This window comes from Hylobates moloch, unplaced genomic scaffold, assembly GCF_009828535.3.
Source record: "Hylobates moloch isolate HMO894 unplaced genomic scaffold, HMol_V3 SCAFFOLD_7, whole genome shotgun sequence".
NCBI lineage: Eukaryota > Metazoa > Chordata > Mammalia > Primates > Hylobatidae > Hylobates > Hylobates moloch.
Window position 1 is genome coordinate 48,000,598 of NW_026652282.1, and position 20,332 is coordinate 48,020,929.

Consider the following 20,332-nt stretch of genomic DNA (forward strand, 5'->3'; position numbering starts at 1 on the left):
TCAAAAATGTAAGTCAGATATCTTCATTACCTGGCATAGAAGATTTTCCACTATATTTAAAATAAAATTCAAACTTCTTGCCATGACTAACAGGGCCCCTGCCTGTGGCATTCACCTCATCTCCTGTAGCTCTTTCCCTCTCATACTAAGCACTGTCACCCTGGCCTTCGTGTTTGCTCTTTCCTTTTCTTGGAAGCTTCTTTCTCCGGCTCTACGTCTGAGCACACCTTAAATGTTTTTGTTTGTTTGTTTTGAGATGGACTCTTGTTCTGTCGCCCAGGCTGGAGTGCAGTGGCTTGATCTTGGCTCACTGCAACCTCTGCCTCCCAGGTTCAAGTGATTCTCCCGCCTCAGCCTCCCGAGTAGCTGAGATTACAGGCACAGGCCACCATGCCTGGCTAATTTTTGTATTTTTAGTAGGGACGAGGTTTCACCATGTTGGCCAGGCTGGTCTCGAACTCCTGACCTCAGGTGATCCACCCGCCTCAGCCTCCCAAAATGCTGGGATTACAGGCGTGAGCCACTGCGCCCGGCCTACCTTAAATGTTATATCCTCAGAAGTGCCTTCCCTGACCAGCCTCCCTCCCCTGTCATCCTCACTCAAATGTAAGTCCTATGGAAGCAGAGCCTTTGTCTGTCTTATTGGCTCCCCATTGCTTAGCACATAGTCAGCATTCAATCAATATTTAAAGAATGAGTGAATAAATGAGGCAGTTTCTCTGAGGATCTGAGTACAACGTGTCTAGGTGTAAAGATGGAGTCTGGTGGTGTAAAAGGTAAAATGCAGTGGACAATTGAGATTATTTTATTCAGGCTACTGCAACAGGGAGACCATACATTATTGAGAAACATCTCAAAGAAAAGGAAGGGGACTGGAATTTTATGGAGGCAAGTAGACAAGGGTTGACAATCTAGGAATCTTTTGGGGCAATGAGGAAGGATAAAGACAGGTCTTGTCTGAGTCATTGAGGAAAGGTGAAGGTGAGTCTTATCTCGGTCTGTGTGGGAGTAGGGAGGTCCTTTTTGGTGAGCCCTTTCTGGAGAGCAAAAGGGTGGGGGAATTTTCTTATTTTTTAATTTTATTTTATTTTTATTTTTTGAGACAGAGTCTCACTCTGTCACCCAGGCTAGAGTGCAGTGGCGTGATCTTGGCTCACTGCAGCCTCCCCCTCTCTGGTTCAAGTGATTCTCCTGTCTCAGCCTCCCGAGTAGCTGGGACCGCAGGTGCGTGCCACCAGACCCAGCTAATTTTTTCTATTTTTAGTAGAGATGGGGTTTCACCATGTTGGCCAGGCTGGTCTCGAACTCCTGACCTCAAGTGATCACCTGCCTTGGCCTCCCAAAGTGCTGGGATTACAGGCGTCAGCCACCATGCCTGGCCTATTTTTTATTTTTATTAATCATTTATCTTTGTTTTGTTTTGTTTTGTTTTCAGATACAGACCTATAGAAGGGTTGGGGAATTTATTTTTTTTTTTGAGACAGAGTCTCCCTCTGTCGCCCAGGCTGGAGTGCAGTGGCGCCATCTCGGCTCACTGCAAGCTCTGCCTCCCAGGTTCAAGTGATTCTCCTGCCTCAGCCTCCCGAGTAGCTGGGACTACAGGCAAGCGCCACAACGTTCAGCTAATTTTTTCACTTTTTTTTTTTTTTTTTAAGACAGAGTCTCGCTGTGTCGCCAAGGCTGGAGTGCAGTGGTGTGACCTCAACTCACTGCAACCTCTGACTCCCGGGTTCAAGCAATTCTCTTGCCTCAGCCTCCCAGGTAGCTGGGACTACAGGGGCCCACCACCATGCTTGGCTAAGTTTTGTATTTTTAGTAGAGACGGGGTTTCACCATGTTGGCCAGGCTGGTCTCAAACTCCTGACCTCAAGTGATCTGCCTGCCTCAGCCTCGCAAAGTGCTCTGATTACAGGCGTGAGCCACTGTGCCCGGCCTTGGGCATGTTATTTCCAGGTTCAGATATTAGGTTTTCAGTCTGAGGGAAGCTGTTTCAGAACATGGGCTCAGTCTACACTTTCAGCAGGGGGGATGAGTTTGTGGCTTTAGTATGTGATGGGTCCTTCTGGGAACTCACCCTGGGCCCACTTGCAGGATATCAGTCCCAGTCCCCATACTCCTTCAAGGAGCTAAGTTTGGGGACTCAGTCCCATGGCTCTACCTAGAGGCTCATTATGGGCATTATGGGGACATGACTTTAAGGTTAACGGTTTACATGTTGATGGTTCACTCTTTTTTTTTGAGACAGGGATCTGGCTCTGTCACCCATGCTGGAGTGCACTGCTGCCATCTCTGCTCATTGCAACCTCCGCCTCCTGGGCCCAAGCTGATCCTCCAACCTCGGCCTCCAGGGTAGCTTGGAGACCGCAGGCATGTCCCACCATGTCCTGCTAATTTTTGTATTTTTTTCAGAGACAGGGTTTTGCCATGTTGCCCAGGCTGGTCTCAAACTCCTGGACTCAAGGAATCTGCCCAGATGGTTCACTCTTGAGACACTAATTCTAGTGTTTCAGTTGGGAGAGGATTTGATATGGGAGCCTGATATTTTGTCTGACATATGACTAAGCCTCTCACTGAGTGAGTGCCAGTTTCAGAGCTCAGTCTGCCCAGGTATTGGAAGCCCAGTCTGGAGATTTTAGCCTGAGGTCAAGCCTAGGAGATATGGATGTGATGGCCTCACCCAGGGATGTCTGTCTGGTGAGCTCTGTCTTGGGATCCCAGGCTTGGTCCTAATCTGAAATTTTCTTTTCTTTTTTTTTTTTTTTTTGAGACAAAGTCTCACTCTGTTGCCCAAGCCGGAGTGCAGTGGCGTGATCTTGGCTTACTGCAACCTCCACCTCCCGGGTTCAAGCGATTCTCCTGCCTCAGCCTCCCAAGTAGCTGGAACTACAGGCACACGCCACCACGCCCGGCTAATTTTTGTATTTTTAGTAGAGACAGGGTTTCACTATGTTGGCCAGGCTGGTCTGGAACTCCTGACCCTGTGATCTACCCACCTTGGCCTCCCAAAGTGCTGGGATTACAGGTGTGAGCCACCGCGCCCGGCTGAAATTTTCTATCTGGAAGCATCCTCTGCACATTCAATGTGGTGGTTCAACCTGCATTTTAATCTTGGAGGTGTCATGCTGGGAGTTGAGTTTGGGATACATGGACTTATAAAACATCATGCATAGAATTTTGGGGTGTCTGTGTCTTTCTACCCTCCCTCCCTTCCTTTTTTTTTTTTTTTTTTTTTTAGTTTTTATAGATTCTCACTCTGTTGCCCAGGCTGGATTGCGGTGGTGCCATGTCGGTTCACTGCAACCTCTGCCTCTGAGTTCAAGAAATTCCCCTGCTTCAGCCTCCTGAGTAGAGTAGCTGGGACTACAGGTGTGCACCACCATGCCCAGCTAATTTATCTATTTTTAGTACAGACGGGGTTTCAGCATGTTAGGCTGGTCTCGCACTCCTGACCTCAGGTGATTGCCTGCCTTGGCCTCCCAAAGTGCTGGGATTATAGGTGTGAGCCACCGCACCTGGCCTAATTGCAATTTTGAAATTGGCAAACAAATACACAATTTGGAATGGTGTTTCTGTAATATTTTGATAACTGTATTTTAACACACTTGACTTCCTTTGTAAACCTATATTTTATTGTATGCATTTAAAAACATTATTCTGGGCTAGGCTCATGCCTGTATTCCCAGCACTTTCGGAGGCTGAGGGAAGATTACTTGAGCCCGGGAGTTTGAGATCAGCCTGAGCAACATAGTGAGAACCTGGTCTCTGCAAAAGAAGTTTTTTCTTTTTTCTTTTTTTTTTTTTTTGAGATGGAATCTGGCTCTGTCGCCCAGGCTGGAGTGCAGTGGCGCGATCTCAGCTCACTGAAACCTCCACCTCCTGAGTTCAAGCGATTATCCTGCCTCAGAAATTTTAAAATAAAAACATTCTGTGAAGAGCTATATTGACTTTACCAGATTTCCGATGGGGGTTCAAGTCACAAAAAAGGTGAAGACGTTTGGTACTTAGGATACTCGGCCTTGGACTTCAGTCTCAAAGCTAAATCTCAGGGTTCATTCAGAGGCTTTGGTTTGTTACATCCCGGAGAGGGACTCCATGTGTGGGGATATCTAGCAGGCCTATTCTCTCTGTGTATGTTTGAGGCCTCAGATTGTGGGAACTTGAACTGAGGTTTATCAATATCTTCATTTGGGCCTCTCTGAACTCAATCTGCTGACTCTACAAAAAATGAGTCTCTGGAGTTACGGAGGAGGCTATGTCCCTGAGGTTCCCTCTCAGTCTGAAATTGCTCTAATTATCATCACACACCATGTTGCTTCCTGCCTCTGTATTTGCACACATTTTTCCCCTGCACAGAAAGCTTTTTCCTCCTTTCAGTAACACCTTCCACCCCCATACACACACACTCCCCATCACCCAGCAAAATTCTACTCAAACTTTAAGAATCAGCTCACGTGTCATCTCTGAGAGGCCTGCCACAACCCCCAAGGCTGGGTCAGGGACCCTCTGCTGAACTCCCATGAGTCCCTGTGCTCCTTTCTCCCTGGGCATTGCACAGAGATAGATTTATCGTAGAACTAATCAATCTTAAGCCTCAGGGCCCCACATTTGCACAGGCCACTTCCAGGTCTCTGGTTATTGAGCCTGGTCTATTTGAAGAGTGTTTAAGATTTGTCGCTGTGCCAAGAGAAGTTAAAATAACCTGAAATCTTACAGCTCACATGTAAAAGAAACTAGAAATTTTCCCAAGTTTGACAAAAATCTTAAAATGTACATTACTAATAATGAGTTGTGAAATTGAAACTTTTCTAAAATACCAATAATAAAAAATTTTACTCAACTGAATTGAAATCAATTGAATTCTTTGTGTTCTCTCTAGAAAATATAAAATACTTGTCATATGAAGAGTTCTATAAACTCTTTGATATCAAAAAATGTAGAAAAATTAGTAGAGAGGTGAGTCAGGTAATTAATAAGAATATTTTATTTTGGCCGGGCGTGGTGGCTCACGCCTATAATCCCAGCACTTTGGGATGCTGAGGCAGGCGGCTCACCTGAGGTCAGGAGTTTGAGACCAGCCTGGCCAACATGGTGAAACCTTGCCTCTACAAAACAAAAACAAAACAACAACAAAATAATATTTTATTTTTCTGGGTTAGAAGATGTTTGTGACATTTGTCAGTTTTTAAAAATTTGTAATTTGTAAATTAGATTTCTAATTTTAAGGAAATACTTTCATCAATAAATCAACAAATAAGTAAAGTGTACAATTCAATGGCTTTTAGTATAGTTTCCTCTGATTTGCTCCTTGGCTTTCTCCTTAGCTTTCTCACTGTGTGTTCACATAGTTGTCCCTGTGTGTACACCTCTCTGGTGTCCCTCTTTGCCCGTGTCCTCATCTCCTCTTATTATTACATTTTGTTGTTTTTTGTTTTTGAGACAGGGCTTGTTCTGTCACTCATGCTAGAGTGCAGTGGTACAATCATGGCTCACGGCAGCCTCAACCTCCTGGACTCAAGTGATCCTCCCTCCTCAGCCTCCTGAGTAGCTGGGACTACAGCCATCACACCCAGCTAATTAAAAAAATTTTTTTTTTGTAGAGATGGGGGCCTTGCTTTGTTGCCCAGGATGGTCTCGAACTCCTGGGCCTCAAGCAATCTGAGCCATTGCACGGAGTTCTAATCTCCCCTTCTTTATAAGGACATCAGTCATAATGGATTAGGGCCCACCCATACAACCTCATTTTATCTTAATTACCTTTTTAAAGGCTCTATCTCCCAATACAGTCGCATTCTGAGGTACTAGGGGTTAGGGTTTCTACATATGAATTTGGGGGGTGGTGGACATAATTTAGCTCATAACAGCAACCATTACCTCATCTAATTTTTAGAACATTTTCGACACCCCCAAAAGTAGCCCTGAAGCCATTTAGAAGTCATAATCTATTCTTTCCCCATCCAAGCCCTGGGCAACCATTCATCTATTTTCTGTCTCTATAGATTTACCTATTCTGTATATTTCATATAAATGGTATCATATAATATGTGGTCTTTTTTGACTGGTCGGTAATTATACGTCCTCTTTCATTCCTGATTTCAGTAATTTGAGTCTTCTTTCTTTTATTTCTTCCTCAGTCTAGCTAAGGGTTTGTAAATTTTGTTGGTCTTTTCAAATAACTGACTTGGCCAGGTGCATTCACTCACACCTGTAATCCCAGCATTTTGAGAGGCGAGGCAGGTGGATCGCTTGAAACCAGGAGTTCAAGACCAGCCTGGGCAACAAAGTGAGACACCCCCTCCCAACACACACACACACACACAGACACACACAGACACACACACACACACACACAGACACACACAGACACACACACACACACACACACACACTAGCCAGGCATGGTGGCCTATTCCCGTAGTCCCAGCTAATCAGGAGGCAGAGGCAGGAGGATCCTTTGAGCCCAGGAGTTTGAGGCAGCAGCGAGCAATGTTTGTGCCACTGCATTCCAGCCTGGGCAACAAAAAAAGACTTCATCTCTAAAAAAAAATAACCGCCCAGGTCCAGTGGCTCACGCCTGTAATCCAAACACTTGGGAAGGCTGAGGTGGGCAGATCACTTGAGGTCAGGAGTTCGAGACCAGTCTGGCCAACATGGTGAAACCCTGTCTCTACTAAAAATACAAAAATTAACGGGGCATGATGGCATATGCCTGTAATCCCAGCTACTCTGGAGGCTGAGGCAGGAGACTCCTTTGAACCTGGGAGGCAGAGGTTGTAGTGAGCTGAGATTGCACCACTGCACTTCAGCCTGGGTGACAGTGCCAGACTCCATCTCAAAACAAACAAACGAACAAACAAAAAAACAACAACTGACTTTTGGTTTCACTGTTTTTTCTTTTCTCTACTGTTTCTCAATTCTCTATTTCATTTATTTCTGTTCTAATATTTATTATTTCCTTTCTTATGCTTGCCTTGGGATTACTTTGCTCTTCTTTTTCTGGTTTTGTGAAGTGGAAGTGTAGGTTATTAATTTGATATCATTCTTTCATTTTTTATTTTTTTGAGACAGGGTCTTGCTCTGTCCCTCACACTGGAGTGCAGTGGCACAATCACGGCTCACTGCAGCCTTGAACTCCCAGGCTCAAGCAATCCTCCCACCTCAGCCTCCTGAGTGGCTGGTACTACACGCATATGCCACTATGCCCATCTAATTTTGTTTGTTCGTTTGTTTGTTTGAGACAGAGTCTCACTGTGTCGCCCAGGCTGGAGTGCAGTGGAGTGATCTCAGCTCACTGCAACCTCTGCCTCCCGGGTTCAAGTGATTCTCGTGCTTCAGCCTCCCAGTTAGCTGGGATTACAGGTGTGTGTCATCATGCCTGGCTAACTTTTGCATTTTTAGGAGAGACAGGGTTTGTTCATATTGGCCATGCTGGTCTCAAACTCCTGACCTCAGGTGATCTGCCCACCCAAAGTGTGGGCATTATAGGTGTGAGCCACCATGCCTGGCCTGGTTTTCAAATTTATTTTATTTTATTTATTTTTTTTTTGAGACGGAGTCTCGCTCTTTCACCCAGGCTGGAGTGCAGTGGCGCGATCTCGGCTCACTGCAGGCTCCGCCCCCCGGGGTTCACGCCATTCCCCTGCCTCAGCCTCCCGCATAGCTGGGACTACAGGCGCCTGCCACCTCGCCCGGCTAATTTTTTGTATTTTTTTTTTTTTAGTAGAGACGGGGTTTCACCGTGTTAGCCAGGATGGTCTCGATCACCTGACCTCATGATCCGCCCGCCTCGGCCTCCCAAAGTGCTGGGATTACAGGCGTGAGCCACCGCGCCCGGCCGCCAAATTTATTTATTTATTTATTTAGTTTGAGACAGAGTCTCGCTCTGTCTCCCAGGCTGGAGTGCAATGGCACCATCTCGGCTCACTGTAACCTCTGCCTTCCGGGTTGAAGCCATTCTCCTGCCTCAGCCTCCCAAGTAGCTGGGATTACAGGTGCTTGCCACCATGCTTGGCTAATTTTTGTATTTTTAGTAGAGACGGGGTTTCACCATGTTGGCCAGGCTGGTCTCAAACTCAAGTGATCTGCCTGCCTTGGCCTCCCAAAGTGCTGCGATTACAAGCATGAGCCACCACACCTGGCCTAATTTTTAAAATTGTTTTTAGAGATGGGGTCTCACTATGTTGCCCAGGCTGGTCTCGAACTCCTGAGCTCAAGCCATCCTCCCACATCAACCTCCCAAAGTGCTGTGATTACAGGCATGAGCCACCATGTCCGGCTCTTCTTTTTAAATATGCATGTTTACAGCTAAAGATTTCCCTCTAGGTGTTGCTTTAGCTGTGTCGCATGCATCTTGTTATGTCTTTGTTTTCATTCATTTAAAAGTGTTTTCTAATTTTCTTTGTGATTTTTTTCTTTGACCGATTTATTGCTTAGGAGTGTGTTAATTCCCATATATTTGTGAATTTTGTAAGTTTCTTTTTACTGATTTTTAACTTTTTTCCATTGTGGTCAGACAACATACTTTGTATGTTCAATCCTGTTAAATCTATGGAGGCCTACTGTATGGCCTAGTGTATGATCTGTTCTGGAGAATGTTCTTGTGCACTTCAGAAAAACATGTACAGTTATCCCTGGGTATCTGTGGGAGACTGGATCCACGACCTCCAGAGGATACCAAAATTCATGGATGCTCAAGTCCCTGATATAAAATGGCATAGTATTTGCGTATAACCTATGAATATCCTACTGTGTACTTTAAATCATTTCCAGATGTGACTCACGCCTATAATCCCAGCAATTTGGGAGGCCGAGGCAAGTGGATTAAGCCCAGGAGTTCGAGACCAGCCTGGGCAACATGGCGAAACCCCGTCTCTACTAAAAACATAAAAATTAGCTGGGAGTGGTGGTGTGCACCTGTAATCTCAGGTACTCGGGAGGCTGAGGCATGAGAATTGCTTGAAACCAGGAGACGGAGGTTGCAGTCAGCCGAGATGGCACCACTGCACTCCAGCCTGGGCCACAGAGTGACACTCGGTCTCAAAAAAAAAAAAAAATAAATAAATAATTTCCAGGTTACTTATAATGCCTAATAAAGTGTAAATGCTATGTATATAGCTGTTATACTGTATTGTTTAGGGGAATAATGTCAAGAAAAAAAGTATGCACATGTTAAGTGCAGATGCAATTTTTTCCTGAATATTTTCCATCTGAGGTTGGTTGAATTCACGGATGTGGACCGCCCCCCATAGGGAGAGCTGATTGTATTTTACTCTCGTTGGTTGCAGTATTCTATACAGATGTTAGGATGCTTTTTTTAATGCAGATTTTTAAGGCTATACTCACTGAGTCCTCTGCCCCAGGGCCTGGAATCTGTATCTGTAATAAGTTCCCCACATATTTCCTCCGCAGTACCCACGGATCCGGAAACCATGGCCCCACACGTTCTTCAGGTCTGGTGTCCTTTGATTTAAGTGAGTAACTCTGGTGGTGTCATCGATCGCTCTGACAGATTTTTCTTTTGCTCTGGTCTTGCTGCCAGCTCTGCGGAAAAAGAGAATCCTGTGTTCTCAGGCTCGGCTTGCGTCTCGTTCTGCCTGGGCCGAGCTACAGAGGGATTGGGCCGCCGGGACGTCACGTGGACCGGGGCCGGATAATGGCGGGCGCTGCAGAAGATGCGCGAGCTCTTTTCCGGGCTGGGGTTTGCGCGGCCCTGGAGGCCTGGCCGGCCTTGCAGGTCAGTGGGGCCAGGGCCAGGGCAAGGTCAAGGATAGGGCCTGGGGCAGAACAGGAGTTGGTTGGGCTAGGTGCCTGAGGCTTGGCTAGGCGGCGTAAGAGGAGTTGGCTGGGCGGCGTAAGCGGCCTCCAGGCTACTCCAGGTCTGCTCCCAAGCTGACTTGGTGGGCTTGGACCTGTGTTTACAGATCGCTGTGGAGAATGGCTTCGGGGGTGTGCACAGCCAGGAGAAGGCCAAGTGGCTGGGGGGTGCAGTGGAGGATTACTTCATGCGCAATGGTGAGTGAATGTGAGGCGCTGCGACCCGCCTGTGTGGGGGTGTGTAGAGGAGGAGCCCCATCCCGCAGAGCCTGCATTTCCTCTCGAGCAGTTGTGGATTGGTACCTAAAGGCGAGGTGGAATGAATTCAGCTTTTAGAATCAGAATCCTGGATTCCAGTGCTTTACGGGCTGTACCACTGACTCGTGGGATTACTCTGGACAAGGCAATTTACCTCCCTGAGACTCAGTTTCCTAGTTCCTAAAATGCGTATAAAAGTATCCACCACAGCGCTGTACAGTAGAAATACTATGCTAGTCCCATGTAATTTAAATTTTTTTAGTAGCCACTTTAATAAAGCAAAAAGATGAAATCAATGTTATTAAACTAGGTGTGTACGAAATATTTCAACATGTAGTCAGTATAAAACATTGAGATATTTTACATTTTTTAGTATTAAGTTTTCAAAATCTGGTATTTTACAGTTTTAGCACATTTCGATTTGGCCTAGCCATATTTCAAGTGCTCAGTAACCACCTGTGGCTGTTTGGACAGCAAAGATCTACACCGTAGGCTCGTCTTGAGGGATATACAAGAATAAGAGGCCCAGTAGAGGGCCTGTTGCATAGTATGGTTTTTTAAAAAAATCTTCATTCGATTTCTAGCTTTGGAGATGACATTAGGCAGAGTCATCTCTCTCAAGAAAGTATACTATCCAGTGAGGATCCACACACGTAAATAGTTACAACACTGATAGATTTTCTGATAAAGAGGAGCTCAGGGTGCATGGGGTAACAGGCTGGGGAGATAGCTTCTCAGTGGAGGTGGTGAATTGGGCTCGGTCTTAATGAGAAGGAGTTAACTAGGTGGGGGAAGTAGAGAGAGAGTAACACTCAAGTTCTGTGGCATGAGGGTATAGTGTGTTATATTTGGAAAGTAGCAGGGAGCTCAGTATTGGAGTATGGGTGTGTGTGCATGGGGGGTGGAGGAGTGGTAGAGAATGAAGCTGGGGTGTGGGAAGCCCCCCTGAAAAGCATAAGACATGGAAGCCCTTATGTGCCTTTGATTTTATCATTAGGCCAGTGTTTGCCAAAATTCATGCTAACTAGTCCTGTTAGATGTTCAGTGAAGAAGCTTCTCCAGTTACCTTATGTAAGAAAAACTCTTTTCTTCTGTTCCCACTGAAAAGTCTTAACACTCATGAACATATTTAAGGCTTGGGTAAGAATAAGAACCACTAAAAAACCTGTTTGCTTTTGTTTCTCATTAGCTTTCTATGGATAGTGTCCCTTAAGACCCAGGAGAACAGATGTTTCTCAAAGGCAAACTGAAACACTGCAGTAGCTGGTAAAAATTCGTGGGCAGGTTCTAAGGTGAGAAATAGGATGGGATTTGCTGGCTAGAAAGTTCAGGAAATAATCAGTATGAAGCATAACCTGGAGAGGGAAAGACTGATGAGAACGCTGTTTTTGTCTAGAAACTGATGAGGCCTGAAGTAGGACAGTGGCAACAGGCATGGCAAAGAAGGGATGGAATAGGGCCTTGGAGATTGGTTGGCTGGAGACAGGGAGGGAAAAAGAGGCAAGTTCCTGGTTTGAGTTGATTGGTGGATTAGGTGTCTTTTCTCGGAGTAGAGGAACCCTGGAGGATGCGATGCTGGTTTGAAGAGTAAGGTGATGAGTCTGGCTTTGGATATGGAAGATCTGCAGCATCTGTGAAACGTCCAGGCACAGAGTAGTCTCAGTTGGAGATAAATTTGGGGGATATTAAGTTTGAGTGGTAGGGAAAGCCAAGAGTGTGGATGAGCTCTCCCAGGGAAAGTACATAGAGGGGAGAGGGCTAGGAGCTTTGTGGAAGACTTTCTTGAGTTACTCTCTAATTCAGAAAAAGTAGAGCATAAGCCCATAGGTAACTGAAGCCCAGAGAGGAAGGTGGCTCGGTCAGAGTCACACAGTAGGATGTCAGTGTCAAGGCTATGATGATTTAATCATTGGAATTACTATGTCTGTTTCTTCTTAACTATCCCATTGGTCTGTGGCTTCTTTTATCAGTGGAACCACAGTTGTGAAGGTTCTCTACACTTCAAAAACTTCAGCTTTTGCATGATAGAAATTAACATGGATTGTGGATGTTCACTGTGCTAGGCATTGTGTTGGATGGTTCCTCATAACAGACCTTTGAGGAGGCCACCATTAGCCCCACTTTACAGATGAGAAAACTGAGGCTCAGAAAGAAGTACCTTGCTCAAGGTCTCACAGAGGGGAGGCTAGTTAGAATAGGCCAGATGAAAGAGGGTGAGTTTAGGGCTGGGAGTTGTGGGAAGAGGCCTTGGTAGGATGGAAGAGATTGGAAATAAGGTATTAATATTTAGTGGTTCTTTAAAAAATTATGTTAAAACCCGGAATGCAGAACACTTTAGCAGATAAAAGGCAGGATGGAAGAGATTGGAAATGAGGTATTAATATTTAGTGGTTCTTAAAAAATTACGTTAAAACCTGGAATGCAGAACACTTTAGCAGATAAAAGACTCACTGTGCCTTTACCCACCCAGTTGCAGATCCAAGTAGATATTGAAGAGCAGTGGGCAGGGGTGATGAAGTTGGCTGGTCTTTGACCCAAGGGCCCTGTCCTTTTCTACTTAGCTGACTTGGAGCTAGATGAGGTGGAAGACTTCCTTGGAGAGCTGTTGACCAACGAGTTTGATACAGTTGTGGAAGATGGGAGTCTGCCCCAGGTGAGCTTATCATGGGCACAACTGCAGTCTCCCTACCTGTAGTCTTTCTTCTCCCCAGCTGTCTGTTTTGGGCCAAGACTCTTGACTGTGACTCTCTGTTGCCTAGAGGAAAAAGTGTAGCCTTTCCAAACCCTGCCTTCTTTTCTTTCTTTGTATACATCATTCCCATCCAGGCCTGTTCCTCACCCCCATCCCAAGGGCAGGTCAGGCCAGTCCAGGTCCATTTTCACCCCTGCTCTGGTTACCATTGCTCCCCAATAAGATTACCTTCCCTTTTACATCTTACTTCTTTCAAAGCCCAGTTCTAGAGCCTTCCCTGCTAGTTAGGCTCTCTTTTGATGCTTTAGGCCCTCATTTGAGCCCTTCATATGTGGTTGCTTCATTGGTAATTCCTTGGGGAGGAAAGAGCTCTTTTCTCTTCTGGAAAAATCCAACCTACTCCCCACTGTTGCTTCAAACACGGGCTGTTTGTATAGTAGATTCTCTGGAAAATCCAAACTGGCTGAATATTTTCTTGGTAGGTGAGCCAGCAACTGCAGACCATGTTCCACCACTTCCAGAGGGGTGATGGGGCTGCTCTGAGGGAGATGGCCTCCCGCATCACTCAAAGAAAATGCAAGGTCACAGCCACTGCACTTAAGACAGCTAGAGAGACTGATGAGGATGAAGATGATGTGGACAGTGTGGAAGAGATGGAGGTGAAGTGGGTGCCCCCTGGGTTGGGGGATACAGATGTTTTCAATTTTCTGGGAGAGCAGCTAGATTCACAGGGAAGTGATAAGGGGATGGCGGTGGTTGGTGGTAGTAGTATTATCCAGAGAGGGCAGGGAACTTTCCTAAAGTTACACAGCCAATCCTGGAAAAGCGGGAGCAGAGCCTGGGTCTCTAATGGTCAGTGTATTCAGCCGTCTTTTAAATCTCCCCTCCAGGTCACAGCTACGAATGATGGGGCTGCTACAGATGGGGTCTGCCCCCAGCCTGAACCCTCTGATCCAGACGCTCAGACTATTAAGGAAGAGGATATAGTGGAAGATGGCTGGACCATTGTCCGGAGAAAAAAATGAGTGGGGATGATTGGAAATGGCTTTGGGCCCTTATTTGCTGTTGTGAGAGTTGTCTGTAGGGGTTTTTTTTTTTTTTTTGAGGATTGCAGACCTGTGGACTGGTTACCCCATCTCCACCCTCTCCCCTGTTCCTCCATCTGGCTCCCTCCAGGGCAAGGAAAACCTAGGGTCCTTGGTCTTGGGGGTGGGGGGACCTTGTCCAGCACATTCCCTTGGGCCTTTAGTTAACATCCGAGTGACGAAGCCGGGTTCCCCGGTGCAGTGTCTTTTGGGTGCGGTCATTGTGAGGAAGGGGATGAGTGAGTGTGGGTGTGGCTGGAGGAGGAGCTAGATGCCGGTGGACAGTGGGCAGGTGGATTTGGGGAGGAGAGGATCAGCAGCAGCAGCAGTACTCAGTGATAGGGGGCTGGCTGGGTCAGGAATGGTGAGATGAACATGCAAGTGGAACAGAGAATAGTTGAAAATGTGAACGAAAGTAGCTTTGGAGGCTCTCCCTTACCCCACCCCACACACACATGCAACAGCTCTGTACCCCTGCCCAGAACTTGGAACCTCCCAGGAATGCTGCCTTCCTTCAGCCCAGCCTCCAGTCCTGGGTTCCCTCAGGAATTCGAAGAGCTTGGCTAGGTGGTGAGCTTGGAAGAGCTGGGCTTTGTTTTCTGTCTCCTCTAACCTCTTTCCTTACTCCTTATCCCATCCCATTTGAGTTCAGGGGTGAGGCTTAAGATCTTAATAAATAATACCTTACTGCTTAATCTGTGACTTGACCTGTGAGTGGCAGTAGTCTTAGAATCAGCCTTCTGGGAACTCAGCTTCAGAGTTTACAAGGGAGCAGTTTCTGGGCCCACCCTAGCAGCCTGGTACTTTGGACAACCAAACAGATGAACGAATGGAGCACAGCAGTGCTATGAAAGTTACTGTAAGCCTGAAATAAACTGTATTTTTCTTAAAAAAACAAAACAAAACAAAAAACAAAAACCACAAAAAACTGAGTATCCATTGTCCTCCCCCCGTTTCCCTGTCCTGCCCGGTGGCCCTGCCATGGGTCTGGACGATAAAATACTGGGTAGCCTTGGGGCCGGGTAGAAGCTGTAAGCCATGGGAGAGGCAGGAGAGGTCTAGTTGCCACCCCACGTGGGGTTGTACGTGTGAAGACACTGGCTGAGGAGGCAGGGGTGGGTCGGGGCCCCAGGGTCAGTGGCAGAGCTGGCACTTGAATCCAGGTCTCCTGCCTCTGGTGCTTTGTGGGGAACTGGGTGGAGGCAGGATCTGTGGTAGGGTGTTGAGGGATAAGGGAGAAAAACGACCTCATTCAGGCCGGACTAGGAACGGCTCCCATCCTCCCTGGGGACAGGGATTAATAAAAATTGACATCACTGTAGGAATATATTTTTTAAAAGCCCACGTTTTGTGAAAAGATGAATTAAAAAACCCAAGACCCAGCATTCTGGATTGAAAGTGCCCGTGATGGGAGTTCAAGTATTGACTGAGCTGGGAGGGAAGGGGCTAGAGCCCCCAATCAGACATGGGCAGCTAGAGTGTGGGGTGGGGGCTCCCAGTTTGCCCGAAACCCTCTAGGTCTTGTCTCGGGTCTGGGGGGATTCGGGGGGTTCAGCAGTGGCTCCTAAAGCAGCCACCGGTGCCTCCTCCATCTCCCTGTCCTCAGACAGTGTGGGCCCCGGGCAGAACGTGTCCCCTCGGCCCGCCCGGCCAAGCACAGCCATCCAGCGTCGCTGTAGTTCCTCTGTCTCAGGGCTGAAGTACCAGCTGAGGTGGCTCTGGGTGATCTTGAAGACATGCCTTCTGTCAGGCCGCTCCCCTGCCTCGGGCGGTCCCACCTCGAAGCCAATGAGGGGCAGGCTGCGCTGGGCTTTCACATCCTGGCGGGAGGAGAGACAGAGCTGGGACCACCTTGGGGCTAGACCTTTCCCCCTGCCCCAGCTTCTAACTGGTTTTGCATATGCTCTGTCTTCTGTCCCCTACTCAGGAACCTTCCCTGGCTCCAGTGTTATCAACAGGAACATGGCAGAACTGGGGCTAAAATGCAGGCTGGTTTAAATACCTGTCTCCCCCCGCCCCCGCCTCTTCTCACAAAACTGCTGGGCTAGTCTCTTTAGCATACCAAATAATGCTTTCAGACCTTTGTCTATGCTATTGCCCCTATCTGCATACTTTTGTTGATAACACTGGAGCCAGGGAAGAGAGACAGTTTCTTGCCCTGTGACAGCGCATGTGGTGCAGTCGCATGAACTTGGCTCACTGCAACCTCTACCTCCTAGGTTCAAGCAATTCTCCTGCCTCAGCTTCCTGAGTAGCTGGGACTACAGGCACATGTCACCACGCCAGGCTAATTTTTGTATTTTTAGTAGAGACGGGGTTTCACCATGTTGGCCAGGCTGGTCTTGAACTCCTGATCTCAGGTGAGCCACCTGCCTCGGCCTCTCAGAGTGCTGGGATTACAGGCATGAGCCACTGCACTCGGTCCCATCTGCATACTCTTACCCACTCCAAATTGGACCTAGCAGTTCCCCATCTCTACTCCTTCCAGGAAGCCAGGCCCACAACTCATCCTGGTTTTCCCTACATACCACAACCACTCCCTGTCTCTAGCCAGTCTTTGTCTCTCAAGGGTTGGGGTTCTGATTTCCTCTTAGAGATAGGCTCACCTTATCTTCCAAGGCCAAGGAGAGGTCAAGGACTGGACCTGGCTTTGCCAGGTGGCTGAAAGGACCCGAAGGAGTAGGATGCATACCTGAGGGGCTCCGTAGATATACAGCACCAAGGGTTCATTTTCAGGGACCACGAACCATGCCTTGTGCCATCCTTTGCCACCCTTCTCCATGTAGTGCAGGAAGCTGCAGATGACGCTGTTCTCTGCAGCCACCGAGGCCTGTTTCTGTGGCCAGAGACACCGGGCATAAATGTTGACAGAAGGCCTAGCCTGGCTCCTCCTGGCTTTAATACCTCCTCAGTGTAGGGACTGCTATTCCTATCTCAGATGAAGACGCTGAAGCTCAGGTGGCAGGAGTGATTTGTCCAGTGCCACCCAGTGAATCAGCTAGAGCTGAGATTCAAAGCTAGGTTCGTCTGCCTCATTTGGGCAACGGCTGCTGCCTCTACGGGCCAGTGGAAGGAGTGTGTGGATCTCAGGCATTCTTTCTTCAGTCAGAGCATTCATTCCTCAAGCCATTCACACATTTAGGCCTCATGTTTTTTTCTGTCTTTCATCACACTTCCATTTCCTACACTCAGTGAGAGGTAATCTAGCATTGTGGTTTTAAGGGGGTATGTGGGTGGTTAATGAAGTCTGGCTTAGAATCCCAGCTCTAGATGAAAATGTATTGACTTGGAGAGCAAAGAGGGCTGACGTGAGAATTAAATGAATTAATATATGCAAAGTGCTTAGAATAGTTCCTGGCACAGAGTAAGTAGTCTTTTAAGTGTTAAATAAATACCTAGATTTGTTTTTAAAAAAACCTTTAAAATGTGTGTTTGTGCATATATGCCTAGAAAGATAGGATAAGCCCTAACAGTGGTAACTTTTGGGTAGAAGGGATACGGTATTTTATTATTTTTTGTTTATATTGTTCTACTTATCCTACTTTGTAATAACAAAAGACAATTTTTTAATTTGTGTTTTTTTTTTTTTTTTTTTTTTGAGACAGAGTTTTGCTCTTGTTGCCCAGGCTGGAGTACAATGGCGTGATCTTGGCTCACTGCAACCTCTGCTTCCCAGGTTCAAGCGATTCGCCTGCCTCAGCCTTCCCGAGTAGCTGGGATTACAGGCGTGCGCCACCATGCCTGGCTAATTTTGTGTTTTTAGTAGAGACGGGGTTTCTCCACGTTGGTCAGGCTGGTCCCGAACTCCCGACCTCAAGTGATTCGTCCTCCTCAGCCTCCCAAAGTGCTGGGATTACAGGCATGAGCCACTATGCCCAGCCAATTTTTTAATTTAAAAAAAATCCAGTGCTGCCACTGATTTGCTGTGTAATTTGGGCAAATGACCCCTCTGGGCCTCAGTTTCCTCATTTGTAAAATAAAGAGAACAATAGCATGGGCAGATTAGTTACTGTGGGGATTAAATGTCTTAAGTACTTAAAGATGACTGTCTTTCATTCACTCTTGCCGTCATTTTACTCACTCCAAGCCTGGGTCCCTTGATCACTACTGTTTCCCAGATACTCGGGCCTCCTCAGTCTCACTGGGTAGACTTGGAGCCCATTTGCCCACTGTGGGAGAGTTAGTCAGGGGCTGGCTCTTACCTCCAGGATGGACCTCCGGCGCTGGGGTGTATGCTGGCTGCAGGCTGGACTGCTCCCAGGCACCCCGTGCAAGGCCACATAGCAATCAGTGCACACACGGTTGGAGCGGTTGTTGTCATAGACGAGGCGGGCCCGGAACTCAGAGCACTTCCCACAAACCACCTGGGGTGGCAAGTGGGCAAGAGCAGCCTGATTCCAGTGGGTCTTCCCTTCAGCATACCAACTCCCACAGCAGACTTGTGGCCTCCTCCCCACTTGGAGGGTACCCACTCTGCAGTGGGCCTTTGGGCTGCCATTCTGTCCCCTCCCTAGCTCTGCCCCTGCCTCCCAACACTCACATGCCCGCAGGCCTTGCAGTGGTGCCTGCGTTTGGTGATAGAATTGAAGGGCTCCTGGCAGCGCATGCACATGGTGACTTCCTTTTCCCGGATGGGTGTAGGGGCCCGCTTCCCAAGATCCACGTTCTGTAGGGAGGGCCAGGTCTCAGGTCAGAGACAGCTACTCCCCAACCCAGTCCAGCCAGCCCTCGTTCCTGCTCCAAGGCTTGGATTATCGTGGGGTGGGGATGGGCTGGGGGTAGGGGGAGCAGCCACATTCAGAAGACCTGCCTTTAAGTCCTGGCTCTGCTCCTAGCTGTGCTAGTGAAGACAAGTCACTTCTATTATACTTTCTGGGCCTGTTTCCCCAATGATTTATCTGTGGCCCTACCAATGGAAGACTGCTTCTGAGGTCATGCATTGCCTCTCCGGTCATTACCCTCTGGGAAAGGGAGAGGATCATCTAAAGGTCAGGTGGGCATTTGGAAGTCTGGAAGGGGTCCCAGTGCAGGGGAAAGAGGGCGGGGGCTCTTACTGGAGAGTTGGGCGGGGTGTCTTCATCTTCCCTGTTTGTTGAGTTCAACAGTTTGAAGGTCTCCAGCGTCTGTTCATGCTTCAGAAGGGTGGAGTTGATGGCCTGGGGAGGAGGTGTAAGAAATGAGAAGTCAGATCACCCCACAAACCACCCATTTCTACCCTCGCCTCACCTTCCTATACCCTAGCCTGAAGTTACAAAAGCTGGGTTTCAGACCCAGCTCTGTCACTGGTAGGTGGATGACTTTGAACAAATCCCCTCCCAAATCCAGGTCTCAGTGTTACAAGTGTAAAATGGGGGAGGGGGAGTGGTGGCTGAAAAACCTCAGGTGGCTTTCCTGGCCACCTTCTGGGCTTAAGATTTTACAGAGCTTGACACCCTCACCTTATACACCCTCAGGGAAACCAGCTTCCTAAAAGAAGAGTTTGTGAGTTTCTGCTCAACCTCTGTACCTCAGTTTGCTTATCTGTAAAATGGGGATAGTAAAGTTTGTTGAAAGACAGTTGTCCAGGACCATTCTGGTTAGATGTGAGTATTGATGGAGAATCTATCAACCCCTAGGAGACTGTTAATACTCTTCTAGCCCCCTACCACAGAGCCTTGGATGTTACCTGGACCCAGTCTTTCTTCTCCTCCTCAGTCCTTGGGGTGGGGAATAAAAGAGAAAGACATTTGGTTAGGCAGGCCTACAAAAAGCAATTGGAGTGGAAGAGCAGGTGTTTTGGAGTCAGAAAGACCTGGGCTTGACCCTCTTCTTCACCTATTACTTATATGATCTTGGGCAAGTCACATCATCTGCCTGGGTTTATTTATTCAACGATTACTAATACTTTCCAGACCCTGTGCTAAGAACTTGAGCTTGAGAGAGGACCCTGCCCTCAAGGAGCTCATAGTCTAGTAGAGGAAATAGACAGGGACAATACAGGGAGATCAGTGTTTTGATGGTGAAAATAAGGCCAAGGAGCCCAGAGGAGGGGACATGCCCCAGTCTGAAGTTTGGGTGAGGACTTTTCAAGGAGGTGCTAGGCCTCAGGTAGAGGGGTAAGGGTGAAATGTGTGAGAGAGAACATAGAACATAAAAGAAACCATGTCAATAATTATCAGCTGGCCAGGTGTGGGCGGCTCACACCTGTAATCCCAGCACTTTGAGAGGTCAAGGCAGGTGGATCACTTGAGGTCAAGAGTTGGAGACCAGCCTGGCCAACATGGTGAAATTCTGTCTCTACTATAAAGTACAAAAATTAGCTGGGCATGATGGCTCATGCCTGTAGTCCCAGCTACTCAGGGGGCTGAGGCATGAGAATCGCTTGAGCCCAGGAGGCGGAGGTTGTAGTGAGCGGAGATCGTCCCACTGCACTCCAGCCTGGGTGACAGAGTGACACTGTCTCAAAAAAGAAAAAAAAAAAAAGGCCGGGCGCAGTGGCTCACACTTG

General features: G+C 47.6%; 2 protein-coding genes across 3 annotated transcripts in view; one reads left to right on the plus strand and one right to left on the minus strand.

Moving 5' to 3' along the window:
• The first annotated feature begins 9,601 nt into the window (after positions 1-9,601).
• Positions 9,602-14,540, plus strand: TSR2 (TSR2 ribosome maturation factor). Of its 2 annotated transcripts, XM_032757006.2 has the most exons (5): positions 9,602-9,730; positions 9,918-10,008; positions 12,630-12,721; positions 13,243-13,419; positions 13,651-14,540. In XM_032757006.2, the coding sequence occupies exons 1-5, from the start codon at positions 9,650-9,652 to the stop codon at positions 13,783-13,785; spliced, it is 576 nt and encodes a 191-aa protein (XP_032612897.1). In that variant the 5' UTR covers positions 9,602-9,649; the 3' UTR covers positions 13,786-14,540. The 2 variants fall into 2 exon arrangements, with proteins under 2 accessions (XP_032612897.1, XP_032612898.1); XM_032757007.2 differs by lacking the exon at positions 9,918-10,008 and having other exon boundaries at positions 9,649-9,730.
• A 145-nt stretch (positions 14,541-14,685) lies between these two features.
• FGD1 (FYVE, RhoGEF and PH domain containing 1) overlaps positions 14,686-20,332 on the minus strand; it is a 50,847-nt gene continuing 45,200 nt past the window's right edge. The window contains exons 2-7 of the mRNA XM_032757005.2: positions 19,511-19,585; positions 18,900-19,001; positions 18,386-18,511; positions 18,048-18,209; positions 16,538-16,681; positions 14,686-15,665 (exon numbers count right to left, since the gene is read on the minus strand). Coding sequence (XP_032612896.2) covers positions 15,360-15,665; positions 16,538-16,681; positions 18,048-18,209; positions 18,386-18,511; positions 18,900-19,001; positions 19,511-19,585 — 915 coding nt within the window. The 3' untranslated portion in view covers positions 14,686-15,359. The remainder of the gene's footprint in view (positions 15,666-16,537; positions 16,682-18,047; positions 18,210-18,385; positions 18,512-18,899; positions 19,002-19,510; positions 19,586-20,332) is intronic.

Bases quoted from the DNA above. Each gene is read 5' to 3' on its own strand.
- TSR2 (XM_032757006.2), top strand. From the start codon at position 9,650: ATGGCGGGCGCTGCAGAAGATGCGCGAGCTCTTTTCCGGGCTGGGGTT. The intron at 10,009-12,629 runs GTGAGTGAATGT...TTTTCTACTTAG, and splicing joins GGATTACTTCATGCGCAATG to CTGACTTGGAGCTAGATGAG. The intron at 13,420-13,650 runs GTGAAGTGGGTG...TCTCCCCTCCAG, and splicing joins ACAGTGTGGAAGAGATGGAG to GTCACAGCTACGAATGATGG.